Genomic DNA, 24,563 nt, shown 5'->3' on the forward strand with positions numbered 1-24,563 from the left:
AAAAAAAAAAAAAAAAAAAAAAAAAAAAAAAAATTGTTGTGATTATTCTCCAAAAAATAATTTTGACAGTTTTCATATAATGTTTTTTTTTTCAAATGTGTGTTTAGTGGTGACTCATTAACATAGTGTGACACATGGCATTGCATCGATCACACAAATTTTGTAATACAAAACAAATAACTAATGGTTATTTACTTATTTTGATGGTAGATGGTTACAGAAATAAGCTACTTATGTTAATGTCTCTACTATCAAATTCTTCCATCAATCTACTTGAACCTAATGACAAAGCTCTCAATAATGAATGGTGAAACTTGCTGTAATTCAAAATTTGTCTCTTGGATTATATATATGTAACCATCAATCCATTTACATAGAAACACACAAAAATATAATAGACATTATTGTACTGCTAACAAAGTTTCATTCATATGCCCATTAGCTACTGTGACCGCTTTCACTTATATGTATAGTAGTAGACATTTTTTATGAAGTGGCAAAAGCGGTGGTGGTTTTGGTTGTGGGTGTAAAGAATTTTATAGGAATATTTGTAATCCATGGTCGTGGGTTAGAACAATCTTTTCTCACAAATTAGACAATTAAATAAAAAGTTGCATCATTCAGCATTAGTCCGTACTAAAGCCATCACAAAATCTTGAGCTGTACCAACGTACCATATACTCAAAGCATGGGTCCACTTGTTTTTTTAGTATCATTTGTATAAATTTTAAATTAGTAAAAGTAAGTTAGAATTTATTATTTGAAATTCATAAATTAAGTGCATTTTGATTTAGTTTGTTCTCGTTCCATTCTTTTCTATTCCATCCTGTCCTGTTCCATCTCGTTCTGTCAAGTCTCATCCATTCGTGTCCCATAATTTTTTTAAAATCTCATAACTATTCTCCATAATAATTACCCGTTATACAATTTTAATATAAAAAGTTTGGCTAAAACGTTTAGACGAAATATATAAATTCTCCATTTGAATATTTAATTTACAGTTAGTTAGTAAAAAAATAATTCTTAAAAACTCTCAATATATTTTCAAAAATACTCAAAAAAAATTGTGTGGAATAGTTTGTAATTTATTTGACAATCGATTATTGTGTTTTTTATATAGGAAATGCTGACTAGTCGGTATAGTATTTAACCTGTGGGATATGGCACAACAATTTGGTTTTTTACATAATCATAAGTTAATAATTTTAAATATACATAATATTTTAATGTGGATAGTGTTAACAAAATAATAAAATGATGATTACCTTTAATATCACCAAATCAATAATATTTTAAATTTGTATCAATATTGACCCGAACCGTCTTGTCATATAACCAACAGCGGACCTAGTAAGAAGTTATGACGGTCAGCTGACCTCCCTAATATTTAAAATTTGTGTTTTGAATTCTACATTTAAATATTTAATTTACATTTGGTTAGCAAAAACATATAATTCTCAAAAACTCTCAAAATATTTTCAAAAATACTCAATTTTCTTTTTTTGTGAAATAATTTGTAATTTATTTGACAATCGATAATTGTGTTGTTTATATAGAAAATGGTGATTAGTCCGCATAGTATTTAACCCGTGGGAAATGGCACAACAATTTGTTTTGTTACATGATCATAAGTTAATCATTTTAAATATGTATAATATTTTAATGTGGATGGTGTTAACAAAATCATAAAATGATAATTACCCTTGTTATAGCACCAAATTAATAATATTTTATAATTCTATCAATATCGACCCAAACCGTCCTGCCGTATAACCAACAGCGGACCTAGTAAGAAGTTAGGAGGGTCAGCTTACCTCCCTAATATTTAAAATTCTCAAAATACACGTCTCAAAGTAGTTCCTTACCTATCACATAATCAATTCTTACCTATATTAATTAAAATTTAAGAAATAAATTTACCAACCCATATTTTTAATTCTGTACCATTAATGTTATCCAAAATTTATGTGACAAACATCCTGTTAAAAAATAGCTTTAAAGTATATTCATATTTAATATAGTTCAAGATCCTAAATGAAAGCAAAATTTATGGTAAGATGAGAGATTTGTGAGTCCATACTCTTTTCTGTTGCGAGTCCATTGTTCTTCAAGATCCCAGAGATTGTTACCACAGTCAGTTATGATTGCTATAATGCTATATACATAAGATTAGATCATACATATTACACATAAAAGGTGAGAAACCGATCTAAACCCATATCATAAGGTGTTTCGTCGTTGAAACGTGAACAAAATGACGAATAATTGGTCTAAATACATATTACATGCAAAAGATGAGAAACCGATCTGATACATATTGCCTAGAAGAAGTCATATCCTCAAAACCTGAATTTCTCTGTGTTCGTGATCCTGTTAGAATAAGTTAAAAGCCATAAGATAATGTAAAAAGAAAACTATCATTAGAGGTACAAACTAAAAAGTTATACAAATAACCTAAACAAACAGTTTTGCTTGAATGGAGAGCCAAATTACTTCCACGACCATTAACTCTTCAAGGTCAACGTCAACCTCATCATCCCTGAAGAGTTTCCAGGCAAATCACATAAAGTCAGTCAAATAGTATAAATCACCCAAATCAAAGTTTCATCAACGTGCATTTAGCAAATTTTACACAATTCGTTCCCCAGTTAATTGTGTTCCCAAAAGCAAGAATATGTCTAATAACAATTTCATAGTGATTTAGATATTTCATGGTTACAAATAATACATTACACCACCATACATGAACTTGCAACCACAAAAATACAAAAGTACTGGTAAAGGCAAACCTGTTTCTTCGAGAGTGGAAATGTTGTCTAACAACAATTGATGTGTTTTGGGCTGGAGAAATGGAAGAAGTTCGTAAGAAATAACTGCAAACCAAAGGGACGAAAAAGAAACATGTCAAAACCGCGTTTCATGACACCATTTGAAATTGACTGAAAATATCACATTTTCATGCAGAAACTTAAAAAACCTACATGAAACAAAACCATATTCCATCTCGCCAGTCATCGCCCTTGTTCTAGAGGAACATGATTCCAAAGGTTTCTACAATTTCTCTTCTATAACTCGTTGCTCTACTTTCATAAGGATACAAATGACAAATGAATCATTAAAACAGCAAGCTTATCGAGAAAAAAAGTTTGAGACTGAGACTGATAAATTGTTCCCTCAGAGTTCTGCCTCTAGCTTTTCTCCAATATGTTTCCGTCTTCATCACCTTCACAAATATTAAAAATTTGTCTGAAACTATAACCAAGGGACACCAAATTGAATACAAATAAAAAAAAAACACACCACTACTATCAACTCTAAGTGAATCTCCTCTATACCAAATATTCACTATCTAAGACCATAAAGTAAAAGAGGGAAAACACGGGTTCTGTATTATTTTCATGTACTTGAATATGCAAATTGCCTATACAGTAGTACATTAGTAAGGATTTCCCATATCTTCGAGCATAAAAGAATGGTAGAAAACCAATTTGGCGTAGTTTACTCATCTCGATTCTAATTCCAATAAATCATAACAGGAATCAAATCCAAAATTAACCTAAAAAATAACCTCTCTTGTTCCATCCATAATAGGATTCGGAGAAGCCCTTCAAACCTTCGCAAAAATGTGATTCTTCACCAGCAAAACCCAAATCTCCCGAGAGTCGATATCGCCATCTCCATCGCCTTCTAAAAGTTGGTGTGATTTTTATTTTTTTGACTATTTAGAATTTTTTTGTTTTTTTTCGGGTCAAATCCGAAGCCTCTTTATTTTACACCCTTCGATGAAATGAAATCAACGGTCAGGATTATATGATAGGATCCGAGAACAATCTAAACGGGTATTTTTGACCCGCGTGTTTATCCGTTTCAGATGAGACATACATGACGTTTTTACCCTGGAATGAAAATATTAAAATGGTCATAACTCTAATGGCAGAGGGATGTAATTTTTTACAAAACTAATGTTTATTTTATAAATGACTTTTCAAATAATAGTAAGGATAGTAGTAATATATTAGTAATATTTATAATATTATTAATGTAAGTGTCTAAAATATTCAGATTTTTGGAGATTTTAGATATTCTCGAGTATTTAAACTAACTTTTAGTAAATTTGAATAAAAGATACTTTAAATTTTTAGATTGGTTGGATATTTTTGAATAATTTAGACAAATTTGGATGCTACAATTTTGAGTTTTGAGAACTTCAGATAATCCAAATTCGAACCCGAAATACCCGATCTGAAGTTGACTTAAACCCGAAATCTAGAAATATCCAAACGGGTTCTATACCTCTAAACCCAAAAAACCAAAATACATTATCTGAACCCCAACGTCCATACCTATCTGTCATTAGCTAATAGACTGAACACAAGAAAATAAATAAAGAAACGAGAACCACAAAGGAGTTATTGCCCCCACGAAAGGTGAGTGTTAACTTTCCAAGAATCTAAATAAAACTTGGTGGGCAAAAACATTCTTCTTATTTTTTACTAGAGGGTTTAGATTTTATATAATTAAAATAAGGTCGTTAAGGTTTAGATTTTACAATTAGAACGAAACTATATGTCGATTTGGATTTATAAATAAAGTGAAATTAGAACGAAATTATATATCGGTTTGAGTTTACAAATGAGGTTGTTAAAGTTTAGATTTTACAATTAGAACAAAATTATATATCTGCAAGTTTAAATACTTGTAAAACTTGTTGACAAGCCTTTGACCATAAGGGCAAATACTCTTTAACTTCTTGAAAACATCTGATGGGTTTCCCGCAAGTCCACCAAGTTTAATTACCACCACGCTACTAGGTTTAGCATACAGTTGCTGCAGTCACATACATAGAAACTGTAACATATAGCTTTACCAATGACAGATCATCAACAGAAAATCAATTTTCAACGAAGAGAGAAAAATTCGTGTGTTTGATTTAGTTATTAAAGGATATAGAATTTTGTTGTTTTTTCGTTTCTTGGTAAAACAAAAAAACAAAAAAATTGAACACACATCATAAACAAAACACTCTCTCACTCAAAGCAGTGCATAAGGATGGATATAATTTGCTTTTTTTTTTCTTCTTGTACACTCTCTCTGATTTTCTCAAGCACTCTTGTTTTTCCGAGGCTTGAGAACACCAAAAATGATCACTGTAACCATAATAAGGAGGATGATAATAGCAATGCACATTTATTTCCTTGAGTTCTTCTGTAAGCTCTTTGCTCTTTGAAGAGCCGTGTTTCCTGATTGCACGTGGTCTACTGCAATTGACACCTATATTTGCCAAACAGTATACATTCATCACCAAACAGTACCCAAAAAATAATACAGTATATGTAACTTCTTGTCCTAGACATATCTTGGATGCATTATCCCAATTTGACAATTTATAAAAGTGATCATAGTTGGTCTTTTATACAGTTCTTGCTAAAAAATGCAGTGCCTCTGTGAGCGGTGTAGCAGTCAAATGTTCTTATGGTTGTATTTTGTGTTTTTAGTATCTCAATCTGCCAGGCTATATGATCTAACATGTGTAGATGTATGTATGAAGACATTCTCAAATAGAGCTAATCATGTACTGCAGATTGAGCTCACATTTCATATGGTAGAAAGTGGATTGGTTCTTAACCCCAAAAGTAATTAATTAAAAAGATTCCATCATGTGGATTGAGAACAATAAAAAGTTTATTTGTTAACGGAATTTTCTTTGCAGTCTCAACAAGTGGAACAGAACGAAGATTAACATGTGTAGCAGAGCTAGGTCAGGTAGGCACAGGCCAAAGAGACATAAATCTTGAACCAAATCATTGATGAGAAGGTGAGATGCGTACAGGTGGTGGTGAAGGGGGATCACTGCCAAGCAATTTATGAGGTACTTCTTTGGTACCTTCGTTAGGGAATAGTTGACCTCAAAAATAATGTATTATGCTTAATTGCATTACAACTTTATATTGGTATAGTTGACAAGAAGATACTAACATAAATCTCCAACCTGTTGTCCTCAATGCACCAGAACTTTCTGTAAACACTATCCCAAAATTTTCAAATTAAGAAAGAAGCTTTTGTTACAACAATAAAATTACTACAAAGAGAGACTGAAATCAAGAAACATATGCAATGCGTCTAAATATTGCTCTGAAAGTCTGCCCTCCATTTCTGGCAACTTTCTGTCCTTCCTCGGTAGCACTGCACAGAAGCTCCACGACAGGATCCGAATCAAGCTCCTCCTGTGTAAGAGATTCAAACATGGGATGTTTCTCAAGGCAAGCCTTCATCCACTCTCCAAGCTCTTCCACATCAGTGATTGTGTAAATAATCCCACCAGCTCTAAGAACATAAGCATACTCATCAAGCAAATGAGTGCTAATCACTCTCCTCCTGTGATTCTTCTCCTTGAAATGCGGATCAGGGAAGAGGAAAAACATCTTCGAAAGCTGTCCTTTCTCAAAGTAATTCGGAATGTACTTCATCGAGTTTGTCCTAACAACCGAGATGTTCTCATACTGTCCCTCCTCCGAGCTTGTTCTCCTCAAGGCTAAGATCCGTTCCTTGACGTATTCAGTCACTTTGTCTCTCAACTCCATACCGATCATTAACGTATCAGGGAAGAGCGTCGCGAGTGAAATTAGCAGGCCACCAAACCCGCATCCAATATCAGCAAACTCAACCTTCTTGGAGATTTTGTTGTCAGCTTCGACGAATTTGGGGAAGTGAAGTGAAAAGTCCTCATGAGCTGGAGAAACCGGAATAGGGAAGTGAGAATCGCTAAGAGGGTTACTATGAGCTCTTGCTCTGTAGAATCGCTTCCTAGGTAGCCCTGTAGATTTGCTGAAGGTTGGTTTCGTCTCACTGTCCATTATCACTTAACACACACACAAAAAGATAAATAACAACAGTGAGTGACATAACCAAAAACATAGTCTTATTGCAAGTTTTGTTCGTTCGAGATCTGAACATGGCAAAGAAACGAACTTTGAATCAACTGAGACCGAATCTGCAAAACCCACTAACATGCCTAAACCCTAAACCCTACACCCTAATTTTCTAATGTCTCTGTTCTATGAGAAGATCGAGAGCAAGCATGCTTAAGAGAAACCAGAAACATGGATTCATAGATACGTAAATACACTACGAACACAATAAGTAGATTTAGTCATAAGTGGAGTACCTGATTCAATCTGCTGCACTTGGAAATCAAAATCTCGAGCTCTTTAGTTCTTCGCTACTAAAACCTTCTGAGAGAAGCAGAGAGAAGAGGAAGACGATCTTACCTGACCTAAGAATTAGGGTTCCTATGCTCTCAATGGACCCAAACCCATAACTTACTCTTAATGGGCTTTGCTACAGCCCATTATATTCTTTTGATAAACTACATAATGATTTTGAAATTTACTAATTTAGAGTATGTAATCTTTCTTTTTTTTACTGTAGTCAATTTAGATTGGAGTTTGGACTGAGACAATCATTGATTCATGTGCACAAGAATCACATAATGAAGATACAAATTCGCGTGTAAAGAATAGTTGTTTCTCTAAGGACCATTGTTGTGTCTAGAACGTCTTCCACTATGACTACCTCTGAAGCCACCACCAGACTTAGACCCTCCAGCCATTGGACCATTACCATGCTTTAATGGCACAACTGTGTCCATATACATCAGTCTCCCTGGCCAATGTCTCTTCTCTTTCGGAAGCCGACGCAGTTGCTGCACCCAAAAGGCAACGTATTCTCCTTCTGGATCATAATTCTGTGCCTGAATAAACCAAACAAACACATTGTCAACCTCTTCACCATCACAATTTCTAATTTTCTAATAGCGCCCTACTGTTAAAAAGTTACTCACTTGCTTGGGAATGCTGAAGTAGCGGTCTTCTCTGGGATCATTTCCAACTCCTTCAATGAGCGAATACCAAAGTTTCCATTTTAATCTATTTTCAAATGTTAAAAGTAGAAACCATCAGATTGTAGCATGAGTGATACCTGCTCCATAGGTCCAGTTTCCGTAGTTAGAACAAGGATCATAGTCCAATAGACATGTCTCAAACCATTCTGCACCCATGCGCCAATCCAATCCCATGTCCCGGACAAGAAACGAACAAACAATCTGTCGGCCTCGATTTGACATGAAACCTGTAGTCGCTAACTCCTTCATGTTTGCATCTATAAGAGGATACCTAATGCCATTTCATGAGACAGTCACTAATGGTTTTAAGGCTTTGGAGCATTTTTGATTGATGCTTTCGAGAAAAATAGTTCATTACATGAGATTTTTACCCGGTCTTGCCATCTCTCCAAGACTCAAATAGTCTCTTATCTTGACTCCATTTCCCTTGCACATTTCTCGGGCCACCTACGAGGATAATGTGCTATTTAAAAGTTCACTGTAACCACATGGCATTGAGATTTGATTCGAAAGCATCGTTACCTAGTTGGAAGAGGGAGTTCCCACACTTAATTGAAAGAAACCTAAAGTAATCCCTCCATATTAATTCAAACAGCACCCTGGAAACATTTACCAAATCAATTGGGAAGTTTAGCCGAGGAGAATGCAACACAGATTCCAAATTCAGAAAATAAAGACACACCAGTATGTTGAATTATTTGCTACTCTTTCCTTTTCATATCTTTGAACCTGAAAATTTTCAGTTGCCACATAAGTGAAACTTTGCTATATGCTTTTAAGATACTAACTAGAGGTTTGAAAGATCTGTGACCTCTTCATATATGAAACGAGGAGAGATACATCCAAAGGCAAGCCACGGAGAGAATTTTGTCGAATAATCAGGTCCTAACATTCCGTTTCTCGTGTCTTTGTATACTTTTAATAGATCCTGCATGAAAAAACAAAAAAAAAAAAGACATACCAACATTATGTACATACACAAGACACGAAATAATAGACGCAGGGAGAGCTCAATGTCCTCTTGCCTTCTTCCAAAAGTACTCAAATACTCTGCCTACTCCTGCACTTTCACCACCCACGAATCGCATTCCTCTGGTTACCTGTATCAACATACATAAGACTTGACTAAAAAGAATGCTTTTACTTACTATTCTCTCTTGTCTGCTCAAAAGAGCTTCTCAGGGATACTCACCTCTTGTGGCTCAATTCCAACTTGCTCAAGAGTTGGAACATCTCCCCAGTTATCAACAGAAGGTGTTGGCCCTAGAGAAAGTGGAACGCGGGTGGACCTTCTGATACTACAATTGCCTTCTACCGACTGCAAGCAAGTTTTCAACCAGAGACAAACATTGATATCAAACGAAAAAAACAAATATCCATTTCTTTATTTATGTTTTGATATGCATTCCAAATATTCAAATTAAGTTTTTTTGCTGTAACACAAAAGCTACCAGTATATGTTCTATATGTGTTATATAAGTCATCAACCGTCCAACTAGACAATGATTGATCTCAATTACTAAATCCCTCGTCATCCACAATTGATACCTCAAAATGTGAGGATTTGTGTGCAATTTCATTCTACTGTATTGCAAAGTATTGTACTAAGTATCCTAAACCATTCAGAATGTTCCAATACTCACTCCTATTGAATTAAAAAAAACACATCAACGTGAACAAGAACTATACCTTACGAAACTGAGTGTAGACATCAGGCAAATCATAAACATCAAATGGAAGATCATCTTTGTGATACATAGTACTTCCCCAAATAAGCTCAAGCTTAGTACCATTCCCAACCCTTTTCAAACCTTGATTCACAAGTCTTTCAACATCTAGCTCCTCACTACACGTTTCTTTATGAGCAAACACCTGAAAAAAAAAAAACATAACCAAAAACAAAAATCACATTTTCATGTTCCCTCACAAAAAACTCTGAAAAGTTTCTTCAACACAAGTAACAAAAACACTTAACTGTATGAGCTCCAAAATCTTTAGCAAGAGAAGGAACAATATCTTCAGGTTTACCACTTCGAATAAGAAGATTCAACCCTCTTTTCATAAGATTCTTTCTCAAATCAACCAAACATTCCATAAGAAAACCACCTCTTAAAGCTGAAAACATTACCACATACAAAGATTAAGTGATCAAGATCAGAAAAAGGATTGGTTTTGAGAATTGGAAACATTACCTCCGGTTTTAGGGAAATTGAAGAAATGCGTAGTGTGAAAGAGACGAGGATCAAGACAGTAAACAGGCAAAAGGTTCTCAGAGGAAGACCAAGCTTTGTACAGTGCATCATTATCAAGAACTCTAAGATCGTTTCTAAACCAAAAGATTGAAACTCCTTTGCCGTTTCTCTTTATCGAAGAAGAAGGCAATGCGTATCTCTCAAACATTTTTATAGCCACAGAGTCAATCTCTTCCTCGTTGAGAGCTGGAACACGATGGATATGATCGTTCATACTTGCCGCAGAGCAGAGAAACAGAGAAGAGGAAGAAATGGGATGAAGGTTGTGAAAGGTGAATCTGCGAAGTGGTTTTGAGAGATGAGATGAGAACGAGAGCGAGTAAGCCGCCATTTACGGATGATGCTTTGTTAACGTCATCTAGTTTTTTTGGTGTTCGTGTTTTGACGAGTTGAGAACGTGACACGTGGTGTTTGGTTTGGAAGTGTGACGTGGCTGATGTCTAGCCTTTTGTCTGGATCTGATTTGTTCTTTTCATTTGTTCCTTGTATTAAATTAGATGTCTCATTTGTCTAAGATGGTATTATATATATGGAAAACAAAACAAATTACTAAAAGCTGAAATCAAATCATAGAAAGATTTAGGAACTTAACACTGGTAAGTAGGATATAACCAGGATTACAGATTTTAAGATAGTGGCATAAAAACAGAGTTTTCAGACAGTGGTAGACAACTAGACATGCATGTCAGATAAAATAGATATATCCCTAAACAAAACGGTGAGTTTTTTTAGTTTAAGATAGTGGCATAAAACATATTTTAATCTCAACGCATAATGCGGAGTACTCCCAAAAGTAGTAGGTAGAGACATGCATGGTTTGATAAGGTAGAGATACCCTAATTAAAGAAGGGGATGTTCCTGCTGTTAAGGACTTCACATTCCATCTCCACGTTCACAGCATCTTCATTGTCCAAGTAGGCCTCTCCAAGTTTAGCTGAAGACACGGTTTGAACAAGACCCATCGCTTTGTTCATGACCCACTTGTTAACTACCAAGAAACAAAGAAAGTATATAAAGCAACATTAGTTATAAAAGGAGTACTGACATTTTGACATTGCGAAAATAGTAAACATCAAAAGTTTTTTTTTTTTTTTGAACTTACGCCATGCTGTTTTGTGATTGGAACCACGCGGGTCGAGAATCCGCAGCTGAGCTCGCACGGAAACCATCTCACCAGGCTGCAAGACTTCACTGTCAGCTAAATGCAAAGCCATGGTCAAACCGCCATTTCCACCAGACTTTCCCTTTGGAAACAGCTTTAAACTCCTGTAAAAACGTTATTGACAGACCACTTGTTAGCAGTAAAACTACCAATGGACACAGAGAATATATTAGAGAGAAACTTTTACAGACTCACCAGTTCTTTTCTTTCATTGGAAAGATCTTGGAAACACAATCATTCCCTTTCAGCAGCGAGACATCCCTAACACGCCAATTGAATTTGGGAAAAGCGAGTTTCTCCTGGGGTGGAGCAAGCAAAACATCAGCACCAAACTCACATTCTTCATCCACAATGTAGCCTTGTTCAGGGTCATTGAACTTGTCAAGAGGAAGAACTCTTGACACTCCCCACACCGTTCTTGAAGAGTTGAACGGCTTTGCATCAACATCTACACGTCAACAAGGATATACATGTATCACTCATTCATTCATATCTATCTATATATATATATATATATAGTCAGTCATACGAGAGAGAGAGAGAGAGAGAGATANTAGAAAAGAGAAACTTTTACAGACTCACCAGTTCTTTTCTTTCATTGGAAAGATCTTTGAAATGCAATCATTCCCTTTCAGCAGCGAGACATCCCTAACACGCCAAGTGAATTTGGGAAAAGCGAGTTTCTCCTGGGGTGGAGCAACCAAGACATCAGGACCAAACTCACATTCCCCATCCACAATGTAGCCTTGTTCAGGGTCATTGAACTTGTCAAGAGGAAGAACTTTTGACACTCCCCACACAGTTCTTGAAGAGTTGAACGGCTTTGCTTCAACATCTACACGTCAACAACAAGTATATACACGTATATCTGATTCATTCATATCTATATATAAAGGCATACAAGAGAGAGAGAGAGATAAGGCTATATATGTTCACACAAACCTTGAACAGAGAAGTACTTGTTCTCTTTCTTGTTAAAAACAAAGAAAGAGAGATGAGCAAAGACCTCCGTGGGTGATGTTGTGGAGGATGAGAGGCAGCTCTTGTCAAGTTCCACATACATCGACACAAACCCACTTCCGTTGTCCTCTTCGTTCCCTTTAGGGTACAGAACCATTCTCCTGATTTCACATTTTTAGAGATAAATCGTTTACAAAAAGACAACATTTTTTACTTCTACATGCTCATACTGATGGAAAGATATGAACTTTATAGTTTAAGAACAAGATCCTTTCTTACTTCTACATGTTCATAGTGATGCAAAGATATGATCTTTATAGTTTAAGAACAAGATCCTTTCTTACTTCTACATGCTCATACTGATGGAAAGATATGAACTTTAGTTTAAGAACAAGATCATTTCTTACTTCTACATGTTCATAGTGATGAAAGATATGAACTTTAGTTTAAAGAACAAGATGCTTCCGTACTTTGTACATGTTTATAGTGATGGAAAGATATGAACTTTAAGTTTTTAAGAACAAGATCGAGCACATACCAGTTGTATCCACCGGATTCGAAGTGGAGTGACTCGTATTTGTTGTTGATGGCAGTAACCTGAGAGAGCTTGACAACATAAGAAGTTGGAGAACGATCTCTCCAGCTCTTCAAAACTGTGGAATCTGGTGCACTTGAACCCATCCTACAAAAATTACAAAAAACAAAAAAAAAAGGTGAGGTTTTTACTTAGAATTCGCAAATGTTAAACAACGTACTGCTAGTTTTTGTACATTTTTCTCTTAGAAGACGAAGAAGTTGAAAGCTTGAGAAAACATCCGACGAACCTTGAGGCAAAGAGACGAGACGGAGACTGAGAAGGAGAGAGCCTTTGACACTTGTTGAGTAGAGTGTAGAGAGTGACTATTCTGGAAGCTTGAGTCTTCTTCTAGGGTTAGATAGGCTTTTTATATAAGGATGTTATAACGGGCCTAAAGCAACAAAACAGGCCCAGCTCGTTTTGAAATTGTTGGCCTGTGGTCCTGCAAAACATGACAATTCAATATAGCAAAGGATTCGACTGTGACATGATTTTAAATTTTGGTTGATACGGATACACTAATTTTTTGAAAAAGAATAAGAATAGAATCCTTCTAAATGATTTTGACAATATTTTTGTATCAAAGTGATGATTTGTACCATATGATTGATTGTTTCTTAGACTATATGCGAACGTTAAACTCTTTTATCGAGTTGAAATCGTATGGTTTATTATGGGAATTTATTTGCTTTTTTTTTTTTTGTCAAATCACTTGCATTCATTACTCAAATAGAGATGAGGTTCGTACAAGCATAGCATAGAATACAAGAAGAAGAAACAAGGACATTCTCCAATGCCACAATAACATAAGATTAATCGACAATAGGTTCTTGAGAGCTTTGAGCCAAACTCTTGGAAGAAATCTGGTACATGTGAGATCAAGATTGTCGACAAACTCTTCTATGAGGAAATCAATGGATGAAAGATAGCCGCTTTCATAAAACTTGTTGGCGTTGATAAAGGGGTCAAAACTAGGCTTTAGACTTTTCTTTTGTATAGTAAAAATTTGTTTAACTGAGTCTATATAACTTTGGAATTTTCCTCTATAGTGGAATCATATGCTTTATTTGATAGAAAACGTTAGAAGAATGCGTAGCAACATTCTCTTTCTTCTAAAATTGATTATACGTTAGATAACGTTAAATCTTCTCGGTCTATCTCACTCTAAAGTAGACTAAAAAATATAATTAATCTATATTTAAAGTAATTCTATTTTTTTACTCTATTGTTTGTTCTATTATTCTGAAAAATAAAGTAAAACAAGAGTGAAATATTGGAGAGAAATTTTATTACATTAAAATTTTACTTTTATCTTAAATGAGAAAATAAAAGAAGAGATCGACAAATATGGTCTCAACAGAGGATGAATTTACGTTTTGTCCCGAATCAACCGCTATACCACATGCACCTAGACAGATACATGCTTTTTTCCTTCATCCAATCCAAAGTATTTAACAATTAGTATAATTTACAGAGAAGATATACATATTTGTATATGTTCCCGCATCTCTATATTTTTAATAGTTATTCCATTAAATCTTGTGACTATATATACATTTTTATACGAAATTGTTATTAAAATTCTACGCATCGAGGAAATAAATTAATCTAGTGTAACTTAAAAAAAAAAAATGTATTCGACCGATGACGCATAAGGTTATTGTGTACGTGCACTAATACAATTATTGATTGGCCATGCTAGAATCATATTTCTATGTTACAAATGTTGTTAAAGTTGCTTAATGTCGAATCTTTAATTATTATTTTCAAGTATCAAATTAAGAGATAGAGATTCGCCTACCATTAGTGTGTATGCATGATTCTCTAACATGTGTGATTCGTCACTATATATGTAGCTCCACCATTAGGGTCATTGTCCATGGTCTTTTTTTTAATACTGATTTGTCGTATAAAAAGCTGAGAGTGAACTGTGAAGGATGACAATGTTTAATCACAAAAATAGTGTGCTTATAATTGCTAGAATCGTAAAGGATGCTAAAGTGACCCAACCGTCGAATTTAAGATAGAAAAAAAAAAAGATTTTACGCATAATGTGAGATGACATTATGGAATAACACGTTATATATTTTAAATAATGAATTGTTCGATTGTAATATCTAGATAAATATAGTTTACTTGGTTGAGAAAATCAACTGGAGAGCTAGCTACTTAGCCAGGGGTGATCTTATTTTCTAATATATATCGTACGGATCAGATGAATCATTTCTTATGTTTTAGTTCATTATCGAAGAACAAAATACAACATTTGGCGCTGAACCAAAACTCAAAATATCACTTCATGAAAACATTTGAAGAAAATATTGTATCCCTTAGATTATATTAATCTTCTATCGAATAATAGAATAAAACAATACCTACCATAAGATCTAGTATTAGTGCTTAAAATCTTTAAAAATACATAGAAACCAAAATCAGAATTTATCCGAACAAATTCTTACCAAACATGAAAAAAAATACTAGTGTTTGTGTTTAGGAAAAAGATTGAGGAATGTTAGAAGGTATTCCAAATTTTTTAAAGTAGTGAAAGTAGATTAACCAAATAGTATAAGTTCTTCATCAGGCTGGCGAGATACAACCTTCACCAAACAAAATATGCATGCGGACACACATAACAATTTATTCAATGCGGACACACATAACAATTTATGTCAATATGATCATCTACATGACAATTTATTCAATGTTTTCTTCATAAACCATTCTTATTTAAAACTACATATCCATTTCTTGGCTAAGTTTTGTTTGTTTCTAAAAATGTAAACAATGAAATATGCGAAAATAATCTATTTATTTTTACAATACTTAGTTTGACGAAATTAAAATCAATTTTGTAGTACATATTGAACGTACCCCAAAAAAAATGGTTTCTATAACCTATTGATGAACCTTTTTTTTTTTTTCGTCAAACCACCTATTGATGAAGTAACTTAGGAAAAAAATAACAAGCAATTTTTATATTTCCATGAAACATTTTGAGTAAAAGTAGCTTTATTAATCGTTTTAATATCAAAACAACAAACTATGATATCAGTTATGTGCAGTCAACAGCTTACAAACATATTTTCGGACACTTCATTCACCACAATACCATATATAATTTATGTATTCAACAGGTTATTCCACTAGTTTTTATTTCATCTTTTAGTTATTTCACCAATGGACCCAAAAAAAATCATTGATAGCTATAAATTTTAAACAGATTCTACTTGTCACGTCAAAGGGATACTTTTTGTCTTGATGTGGTAGACCCTCTCATCTTACTTACGGCTATATAAAAACAGTTCCACACACAACTCTCTTCTCAAAATAAACACCAAAACCATTCCATGTTCTTTCTCTCTCTCAAGAAAACAAAAACTAAAGAGGAAGAAAAAGATCATGTCAGGCGTGTGGGTGTTCAAGAACGGAGTGATAAGACTTGTGGAAAACCCTAACCAGTCAGGATCCGACACACAGAGCCGAAGGAAAGTGATGGTCTATCTACCGACAGGAGAAGTGGTCTCATCCTACTCTACGCTGGAGCAGATCCTCCAGAGTCTTGGATGGGAGAGGTACTTTGGCGGCGGCGACACAGATCTCCTCCAGTTCCACAAACGGTCCTCTATTGATCTCATTTCTCTTCCTAGAGATTTCACCAAGTTCAACTCCGTTTACATGTACGATATCGTCGTCAAGAACCCTAATTACTTCCACGTCCGAGACTCCCATTAAATCGTCTTTCTTTTTTGTGTTTTGTGTGTGTACACATGTGTTGTTTGGTATTTTATAATTTAGAGTTTGTCGGGTTTTGTTTTAAGTTGCATGTGCATGTTTTATTTGTTGTGGATGTTGAAAGTTGTGTTACGTAACTGTGGTTTGATGCAAGTTGAGATTAAGAAGGGACATGGATTAGGGAGAACTCAATCTCAACATTAATTGTTCTCTTCCTTAGTAATAATTCGATTCGATGATGACTGGTTGTAATTTTGTAACTGAGAGATCATATTCTCTTTGGCTCAGTGGATCTCAAATGCTTTTCTATTTTAATATAAAAGCCAAATATAGTGATGGTTTTTTTCTATTCTAGTATTTTACACCTTTACTTAAGAATTGGTGACGTATATTTGATATACTTCCATAGATATGTCGTGAGGACATTTCAAATTCAAAGTAAATAGCCAATGGAAGAATTCAGAATCAATTATGAAAAACCACTTTTCCTAGTGGCATTTGTGGATTTTACCATTTTATAGATTTGCCATATTTCAAGGTTTTAAAATATAATTTTATACATTTTTTTTGTTCTATTTTTTCTTATTGTTATAAAGTATGTATTTTAGCAAAAACAGTTAACGAATTTATAAATTTTAAAGTAACACAAGAATAAATCTAAAATATGAAAAATGGCTGATTCAAAAGAATTCGAGTGAGAAGTGGCAAAATCTGTAATAATCCCAAGAATTAATCATAAAGTTACATTATCAGGTGATCGAGTAATCTATTTTAAATATCTCAAAGTAGATATATATATATATACATATAAATAAGAATATATATTTATATATAAAGATGGAATATTTTGGGGACCCCATGAGGCTTAAGGAAGTTGTTTTGGTTAATGTATTTTGATTCCATCATTCTTATGAAAGCTAATGAAAGGTATCGAAGAGGCTGGTGGTGTTTAGTTTTGTCAGTGTTGTACTAATGAGTTCTTGTTTTTTGCGCTAAGAGTGTAAATAATTAAATATCATTAATATGAAATGTTGATGGATTACATTGAACACTACTTAAAGAAGAGTATGCTTGAGAAAAAATAATTAAAAACTAAATTATAGTTTTTTACAAAGGGTTTTGTGAGATTATTACCGAATCCAAAGAAACAATATTATCTTCGGCCATCGCTACCTATGTCTTCTTTCCCTTGATCGTGTTACTTTGTTTCAGATATAATAGATTGTTGCTTGGCCTGCCACTTTCTTGATTAGAAAAGGTCTTAAGTTATAATTAGTCTCCGTATATGTTTTCCCATTCTGAAATTAAAATAGTTAATTAAGACCTATATATAACGCTTTTTATCAAACTTTTATATAAAAGAAAGAAAAAAAACTAGATCTATTTGGCCCTCGTGCTAGAGAGTCGAAAGGGACATTACATATAGCTTTTGCAGGCACATTGGTTGTGTCAGTCTTTCAGTAAACACCGACTAGCGATACATCTATCATTAGGGTTTTCCTTGCACTTTTTTTTACCTTCTAGGCTCTAAATAGTAATATGTTTATGAAAAAACTGAATGTTAATTTGTGTATAATTACTTTGATGAAAATAATAGGTTAAAAAACAGTGATACATCATTTCAAAGTAATACTAAATACTCCAATTGTTTTCATGAAATTTACAAAATAGTTTCGTTGGCCAATGTTTGAACTTTTGTAAATTTAAAAGTCCATTTTACATTTTTACTTGTTAATTAGTCTTCTCTATAAATGTGATACCAATCTAATACATATAAATATACATGCATTCGTATGCACATGTAGAATAATAAGGTTTATATATAAGTGTGTAAAGTGTGAATTTAACCAACCATGTTTTTTTTTAATCATTGGGATATAAGAAATAAATATGATACTAAAGTAATTGTGGTTACTGTGTACTAGCGATGTATAATATTGCAATATACGTATCCCACATTTCCACTATACAGTATATCATATGCATGTGTTTGAGTTTGTGAATCGAAGGAGATTTTTGTCCAAAACATTGACAAAGAATATCAATATATTGTGGTCCATACTTTGTATCCCTAAATCGTAACATCGAGATGATTAATGTGCCGTATTGGTTTAACCAAACTATACTTCAATATGATTTGCAATCCCATAGTCAAACTCATGATTGACGAGGCTTGTCAAAAAAAANAAAAAAAAAAAAAAAAAAAAAAAAAACATACACATAAAGCAAAGCAATATAGACCACAGTGCATCACGTGAACAAAGCATTGTCAGCATCTCGGCGAACCTATGAGAGTTCGAAACGTGTGTAAAGGGACATTGCTTTGAGAAACACATCCCACTCCCTAGGAGTATTTCTCACGTGGCATGAGCTTTAATATCATCGACACACACAATAACTCTTTTGATTTAAGTATTCGTACGCGGGGGCAGCCGCAGATTTATTGGTGAGAGACATGGATTTGAGGAAGCTCCTCCTATAATGTCGACGTGCCATATCTTAGTCCAGTGAGAAGGTAGGGCTAGGGGCTATTACATAGGGGTTTAGGAGACATCACATCTAATTCTGCCTTGCTACTGCATGTACTGATTGACGACGATTGGACTTGTCAATACTAAAACATTATTCAATTAACTTCCCCTTTCATTTATACATTTTAAACCTCTATCAATACTACAGAAGTACATATGAATATCTGTGTAAACACATGTAATATACATACCAAAATGAATATTTCACACCTACTGATGATATCTAAATGTCATACATGTATTCTCTTGGTTATTCACTAAAACTAAAGCATCCATTCTAATTGATCGAATGTAAATAACCTTTTTTTTGTTGGGTATGAAGAATATGGTTACTTTGATATCTGTAAGGAAATGTGTGAGACCGGCTCGATTTTTGATATTAGTCTGCCCGCTCTGCACCCTAATCCACCCAACCCTAAACATCTTCAGGGTCTAAAACTCATGTATTATCTAATTAGCACCATAGATTGTGATTCATAATTTTGGTTATAATATATACTTAATTATATATATATATATAATGTATGTGGTGTTTATTTTTTTTATTAAAAACAAATATAGGCAGCCTCAGTTTGAAACACTGCTTTAAAGAAGAGTAATCTTGAGAAAATGAATTAAAACAAGGTTACAATTGGTTTTGTGGGCTTATTACCAAATCCAGAGAAGCATTAGCTTCCATAAGGACCATAACTAACCAGTAACCAATTTGGGTAACAGAATGTTGTGATTAAGAGAAATGCTTAAAAACGAGAGACAATACTCATACTACGTGTCTTCCGAGCAATGGATTTTTTTTTTTGGTATGAATCCCATTTTAGTATTTTACAGTTACTAGTTAAATTTTCATGTAATTATGCATGACGACGCAATCAAATTAGAGTGGTTAAGTTCTTCATGGAGCATTGAGATCTCCGGATGATTCCCTTGGGTTCACAAGAAGTCAATTGTAGTATCGTTCTATAGTATTTAGATGACCTATCCCCACCCCATGCATATTTCCTATGTTCAGAAGTTTAAGATCCACGAACAAAGTTTAAGCGGACATGGTTGGATTGTATTTGCCGGGAACAAGTTGATCCATTTGGGATTCAAGAGATCGCGTAGAAGGCTCTCCCCACTACATGCAAAGTTGGATACTCTCACTTGGGCAACAGAGTGTTTGCTAGCCTTGGATATGAAGAAAGCTTTGTTTATCACAGATTGCATGGATCTAATCGCAATGACGACATCAGAAGAGGATTGGCCTACTTTTACTTCCAAGTTGACGAATTTTAGATTCTTTAAAGATGGTTTTATAGATTTTAGTATTAGATATATTCCTCGGAAAGAAAATATCTGGGATGATAAGCTTGCAAAATGTGCAAGAATACGAGGGTTTTGTTTTTCCATATAAGTTCATCCGTACCTAATTGACTCTCTCTCTCGTAGAAAACAACTTCCAATAAGCTACTGTATTGGGCTTGATCGACAAAANAAAAAAAAAAAAAAAAAAAAATCACAAACAATGGCTTCGGCTTTGGGCCTATGACAAATTTATGGGTTACTAGTTTGTTAGAAAGCAAAGTTATCGAACAATGGCTAATTCTTTATTTTCCCTTTCACCGTTCTCTAGAGCCAATATTTTCATTTAGAAGCAAAATGAAAAAGTGCAATAACAGTAAAAAAAAAAGTGCAATATGAAATTAAACCAAAATATTTGGTTGAACTGAAATGTTTAGACTTTATACAGGTGAAATAGGAATTTGTCCACCTGATCTTAATTTCTATTTGTTCCCNAAGTTTAGATCCACGAACAATGGCTTCGGCTTTGGGCCTATGACAAATTTATGGGTTACTACAGTTTGTTAGAAAGCAAAGTTATCGAACAATGGCTAATTCTTTATTTCCCTTTAACCGTTCTCTAGAGCCAAATAGCCAATATTTTCATCTAGAAGCTAAACGAAAAAGTGCAATAACAGTAAAAGTGCAATATGAAAGTAAACCAAAATATTTGGTTGAACTGAAATGTTTAGACTTTATACAGGTGAAAAAGGAATTTGTCCACCTGATCTTATTTTCTATTTGTTCCCAAATTGTGTGTAAGTAAAAAAGAAAAAAAAAACCTTTTATGTACAAATAATAGAGAGCAAGATATATGGTGGAAAGCAGAGAGACAAACACTTTGGTGATGATGTCTCTGCAAATCCAATCATCATGAAAATGGCTGTGGCTGAGATTCTTCTGCTGAGGTTTTACAGATAGGACACCAATTCTTCATGCGAAGCCATTGTTGCGCGCAGCTCACGTGGTACTTATGTTGGCAAGGCAGAGTCCCTACTTCATCTCCATCAACATACTCTTCCTGCATATTTTAACATAGGACGCTCTTTTGAGCTTTTTGTAGAGACCATTGAGATTAGAATCAGAGAAGAAAGAGTTATAATACCTGGCAAATGCTGCATTTGACATCATCATCTTTGTTTACGCATATGTCGCCAGATTCATCTGTTGGAAGATAGATGCTTGACTTGAGGCTTTTCAGTAGCGCCTCCTCGCTTAGAGCAGTGCTCACTGTACCCATTTTCTCTTCCAATGCTAATAGTTCCTGCATGAATTTTAAGGTGTTTAGCTTTCATACCTAAACACTTGAGCGTTGCCTTTGACTGTCAACAAAAATACACAAACAGGTAAGGCCTAACCTCATATGACATGTTATCAATGTCAAGCCGCATGTCTCTATGCTGATCGTGGAAGCTGCTCATACCATTTAAGAACAGATTGGTCTCTAAAACAGCCAATTGCTGCAAGGGAAATAAATAAGCAGAAGAAGTGTCAAAATAAAATTCTGAAGTCAGACAACAAAACCTCTGCATTTCAAAAGGTCCAAGATGATGAACTCACCTCGTATGTAAGCTCTTCATCTTGTTCAATCCTTTCCAACGCCAACAATACCTGCAACATAGAGTATTTGAGTTTGAGTAACTAAGACGCTGGAACATCATTACACACAACAAAGGTTATGATGACTACCTCTGCAACTCCATTCATGTTATACCGTCTGAAACCATCACGGTTCATCAAAGAGCGAGAAAGGCCGGCTTCTGAGGGGCTACCAGGCATCATCAGGCTACGTAACCTGCCGTCACTACTGATTGGCCTACTGTAACTATTTAATGGACTACGTGAAACTTCTGTAGATCTAGAAGGATTGAGATCAGCTCGTGTTGCAGGGCGAGGCGTTTGTAGAGTTGCAACCGCTCCAGCACGTCCTGTTCTACCATAGTAACCAGTTGATCTCCTAGCACTACTTGAAACAACACTGTTGTCCCTAACACTTTGTAAATTTCTGTTCCTCCTAGATTCAGATATGGTGATGCCATTACCCTGAGGGGAACTTGAATTCTTTCCCCCAATCACTGATCCTTCCGTCTTATTCCATCTATTTGAAGAGCTGCTCTCTCCATCAGAGTTTTTCTTTCTAAATACGATACTTTTCCTTGTCGGATTTGAGTTTGATGGAACAACATCAGAAACAGATTTGCTCTTCAAGTCTCTCAATCCATTCCTGTTCACAGTAGCTCTAGCAATTTGGCCACTGTTACCCACACGAGCCTCTCGGGTGACCAAATCAGGTCTCTGATAAATGCTTCTACCAGCTCCTCTACTTGAGCTTCCTGCCTCTGTCACAACTACTTCTCCAGAGACACTATTTTCAGAAAGAACACTAACAGTGCTTTCTTTGGTCTTTCCACGTGGAAGAGAACGCTCAGTCTTGGGAGACTCATCATTATTAACGCTGCTACTCTCTGAAGAATCCATGTCCAAAAGAGAAGAGAGCTGTCTCCTACCACCAGTAACTTTAAGCGCCTTTTTCGTACCGCCAAATCCAGTCATACCTCGAGATGAACTCCCAACGGTTTCCTTCCCATTCAAAGAAGACCGAAACGAAGACACAGTAGATTTAGCTTTGTGATCAATCATCAAAACTCCCTTAGTGGAGGAACCAATCCTGGAACTGCAACCAATACGGCTGCAGATAGGAACAACACTCTTCTTATTATGATGATGATCATCATCATCTTTCTTCTTCATATTCATATTCTCATGAAGAACAAGACCACTTGCTTTCCTGGACATAACCGGTCTAGATGATGTTCTTTTGCCCTTAAATCCATCCATACATAAAACACTGTAATAGAAACAAAGCTTTGAAAATTTCAGATTCCTCCTAATCTACGACTTTTGTAAAAGGGTCATCAAAGCTTCGTTTTTTACCATTCAAAATACAGTCTTTAGAAAGTTCAGAAACATATATTATATAAAGGAGAAAGAAGAACATGATGAACCATGACTAACCCATCAAGGCTTCAACAGATTAATTTAAGTGATTTATTAAAGGAAACTTAGAGAGAAGAAGATGAACCATCCATGTTAAAAATAACGATTTACACGGAGTTTCCATAGAACACGATTAGTTTCTCCGTGATTCAAGCTTCTCCATTAAAACATAACAACAACTACTCTAAACCAAAAGAATTAAAAAAAATTCAAGCACCAGAAAGAACCACACCAATCAAATTTCATCGAATTTACATAATTAATCAACAAAAAATTAAATAAAGTTTTGGAAATTGTATCAGAAGGCAGAATCATCAAATTCAATCAGCGAATTGAAAAAAAAAAAAACACAAAGGTTTTTCATTTTCTTGTAACAGACAACGAAGCAACGAAACGTAAGAGACCGAAAAAAAAAAAAGAAAAAAAAATTTCCGGCGATACCTTAACACGGCGGCTATGTATGGTTTAGCGAAGAAACGTGGAGTGAGAGAGATGCGATGAAGAAGAAGGAGAAGTAATATATTTTGAATTTTTAAGTGATTTTATAAATTTTTAAAACCGGAGAAGAAGAAGAAGAAGAAGAAGTGGCGTAGCAAAGGCGAAACAGAAGTCGGAGTGATCTCAACCGTTGATTTTGGGTTTTTGTTGTGTGAAGCTCCTGAGATGAACGGTTTAGATAATATATAACTACGGAAGGACTTGCGAGGTTTGTAAAACGGCGCCGTGTTTGATTAGCGTCTCGTTAAAACACGGAATGATATGTTTTAATTTAATTATATATTTCTTTTTTGGTTCCATTTCCGAAAAGTTATAAAGGGAGTTTAAGGAAACATAAAGATTAATTGATCAAAAATAGCTGGGTGGAAAATATTTGATTACATAATGGGACTCTTAACATAATTGTTAATTAATTCTACTGTTCATGAAATTTCAGAGTTTTAACATGTAAAACGGTAAAGATGATGAATACATACGTTTTTCTTAAAGCATGTAGTAAGGAAACTTCTGTAAATTTGAATATGAAGTAGGTTTTGTTGAAACTAAAAATATAATCCTAAAAAAATATATAGAATATTTGTATGAGAAAAAATACGAAGAAGAAAGATGATAAGAAGAGTGTAATGTGAACAAA

The 24,563-nt window shown here is 34.5% G+C and overlaps 5 protein-coding genes and 1 long non-coding RNA gene across 6 annotated transcripts; 1 reads left to right on the top strand and 5 right to left on the bottom strand.

Moving 5' to 3' along the window:
* On the bottom strand, positions 2,145-3,723 carry LOC104706800. The gene is made up of 5 exons (XR_754492.1): positions 3,569-3,723; positions 2,982-3,223; positions 2,790-2,873; positions 2,455-2,539; positions 2,145-2,370 (listed from the first exon to the last, which is right to left on the bottom strand). It is a non-coding gene; the product is annotated as an uncharacterized LOC104706800 (long non-coding RNA).
* Positions 5,958-7,276, bottom strand: LOC104706801 (tRNA (guanine-N(7)-)-methyltransferase). Its single transcript, XM_010423029.1, has 2 exons — positions 7,166-7,276; positions 5,958-6,859 (listed from the first exon to the last, which is right to left on the bottom strand). The coding sequence occupies exon 2, from the start codon at positions 6,852-6,854 to the stop codon at positions 6,099-6,101; it is 756 nt and encodes a 251-aa protein (XP_010421331.1). The 5' UTR covers positions 6,855-6,859; positions 7,166-7,276; the 3' UTR covers positions 5,958-6,098.
* LOC104706802 (cryptochrome DASH, chloroplastic/mitochondrial) lies at positions 7,433-10,483 on the bottom strand. Its single transcript, XM_010423030.2, has 12 exons — positions 10,093-10,483; positions 9,876-10,015; positions 9,590-9,772; positions 9,093-9,218; positions 8,926-9,000; positions 8,712-8,828; positions 8,583-8,629; positions 8,423-8,499; positions 8,272-8,347; positions 7,978-8,171; positions 7,841-7,890; positions 7,433-7,750 (listed from the first exon to the last, which is right to left on the bottom strand). The coding sequence occupies exons 1-12, from the start codon at positions 10,481-10,483 to the stop codon at positions 7,529-7,531; spliced, it is 1,698 nt and encodes a 565-aa protein (XP_010421332.2). The 3' UTR covers positions 7,433-7,528.
* On the bottom strand, positions 10,762-13,176 carry LOC104706803. The gene is made up of 6 exons (XM_010423031.2): positions 13,099-13,176; positions 12,813-12,956; positions 12,257-12,435; positions 11,510-11,762; positions 11,255-11,418; positions 10,762-11,140 (listed from the first exon to the last, which is right to left on the bottom strand). Exons 2-6 carry the CDS (start codon positions 12,953-12,955, stop codon positions 10,989-10,991), a joined length of 891 nt encoding a protein of 296 aa, XP_010421333.1. The 5' UTR covers position 12,956; positions 13,099-13,176; the 3' UTR covers positions 10,762-10,988.
* Positions 16,192-16,822, top strand: LOC104706804 (flowering-promoting factor 1). The gene has a single exon (XM_010423032.1). It carries the CDS (start codon positions 16,251-16,253, stop codon positions 16,581-16,583), a length of 333 nt encoding a protein of 110 aa, XP_010421334.1. The 5' UTR covers positions 16,192-16,250; the 3' UTR covers positions 16,584-16,822.
* On the bottom strand, positions 21,092-24,101 carry LOC104706805 (E3 ubiquitin-protein ligase MBR1-like). Its single transcript, XM_010423033.1, has 6 exons — positions 23,873-24,101; positions 22,124-23,282; positions 21,995-22,045; positions 21,793-21,894; positions 21,540-21,698; positions 21,092-21,455 (listed from the first exon to the last, which is right to left on the bottom strand). The coding sequence occupies exons 2-6, from the start codon at positions 23,270-23,272 to the stop codon at positions 21,306-21,308; spliced, it is 1,611 nt and encodes a 536-aa protein (XP_010421335.1). The 5' UTR covers positions 23,273-23,282; positions 23,873-24,101; the 3' UTR covers positions 21,092-21,305.

Source organism: Camelina sativa, chromosome 8, assembly GCF_000633955.1.
Source record: "Camelina sativa cultivar DH55 chromosome 8, Cs, whole genome shotgun sequence".
Taxonomy (NCBI): domain Eukaryota; kingdom Viridiplantae; phylum Streptophyta; class Magnoliopsida; order Brassicales; family Brassicaceae; genus Camelina; species Camelina sativa.

Excerpts from the sequence above, each read along its gene's own strand:
- LOC104706801 (XM_010423029.1), bottom strand. The coding sequence starts at position 6,854 with ATGGACAGTGAGACGAAACCAACCTTCAGCAAATCTACAGGGCTACCT.
- LOC104706804 (XM_010423032.1), top strand. The coding sequence starts at position 16,251 with ATGTCAGGCGTGTGGGTGTTCAAGAACGGAGTGATAAGACTTGTGGAA.
- LOC104706803 (XM_010423031.2), bottom strand. The coding sequence starts at position 12,955 with ATGGGTTCAAGTGCACCAGATTCCACAGTTTTGAAGAGCTGGAGAGAT. Across the intron at positions 11,763-12,256 it reads CAAGTACTTCTCTGTTCAAG|ATGTTGATGCAAAGCCGTTC; the intron begins GTTTGTGTGAAC and ends GTTGACGTGTAG. Across the intron at positions 11,141-11,254 it reads CAATCACAAAACAGCATGGC|TTAACAAGTGGGTCATGAAC; the intron begins GTAAGTTCAAAA and ends GTTTCTTGGTAG.
- LOC104706802 (XM_010423030.2), bottom strand. The coding sequence starts at position 10,483 with ATGGCGGCTTACTCGCTCTCGTTCTCATCTCATCTCTCAAAACCACTT. Across the intron at positions 9,219-9,589 it reads TCTACACTCAGTTTCGTAAG|TCGGTAGAAGGCAATTGTAG; the intron begins GTATAGTTCTTG and ends ACTTGCTTGCAG. Across the intron at positions 8,172-8,271 it reads TGGAGAGATGGCAAGACCGG|GTATCCTCTTATAGATGCAA; the intron begins GTAAAAATCTCA and ends AAATGGCATTAG.
- LOC104706805 (XM_010423033.1), bottom strand. The coding sequence starts at position 23,272 with ATGGATGGATTTAAGGGCAAAAGAACATCATCTAGACCGGTTATGTCC. Across the intron at positions 21,895-21,994 it reads ATGAAGAGCTTACATACGAG|CAATTGGCTGTTTTAGAGAC; the intron begins GTGAGTTCATCA and ends TTTCCCTTGCAG. Across the intron at positions 21,456-21,539 it reads TCAAATGCAGCATTTGCCAG|GAAGAGTATGTTGATGGAGA; the intron begins GTATTATAACTC and ends TAAAATATGCAG.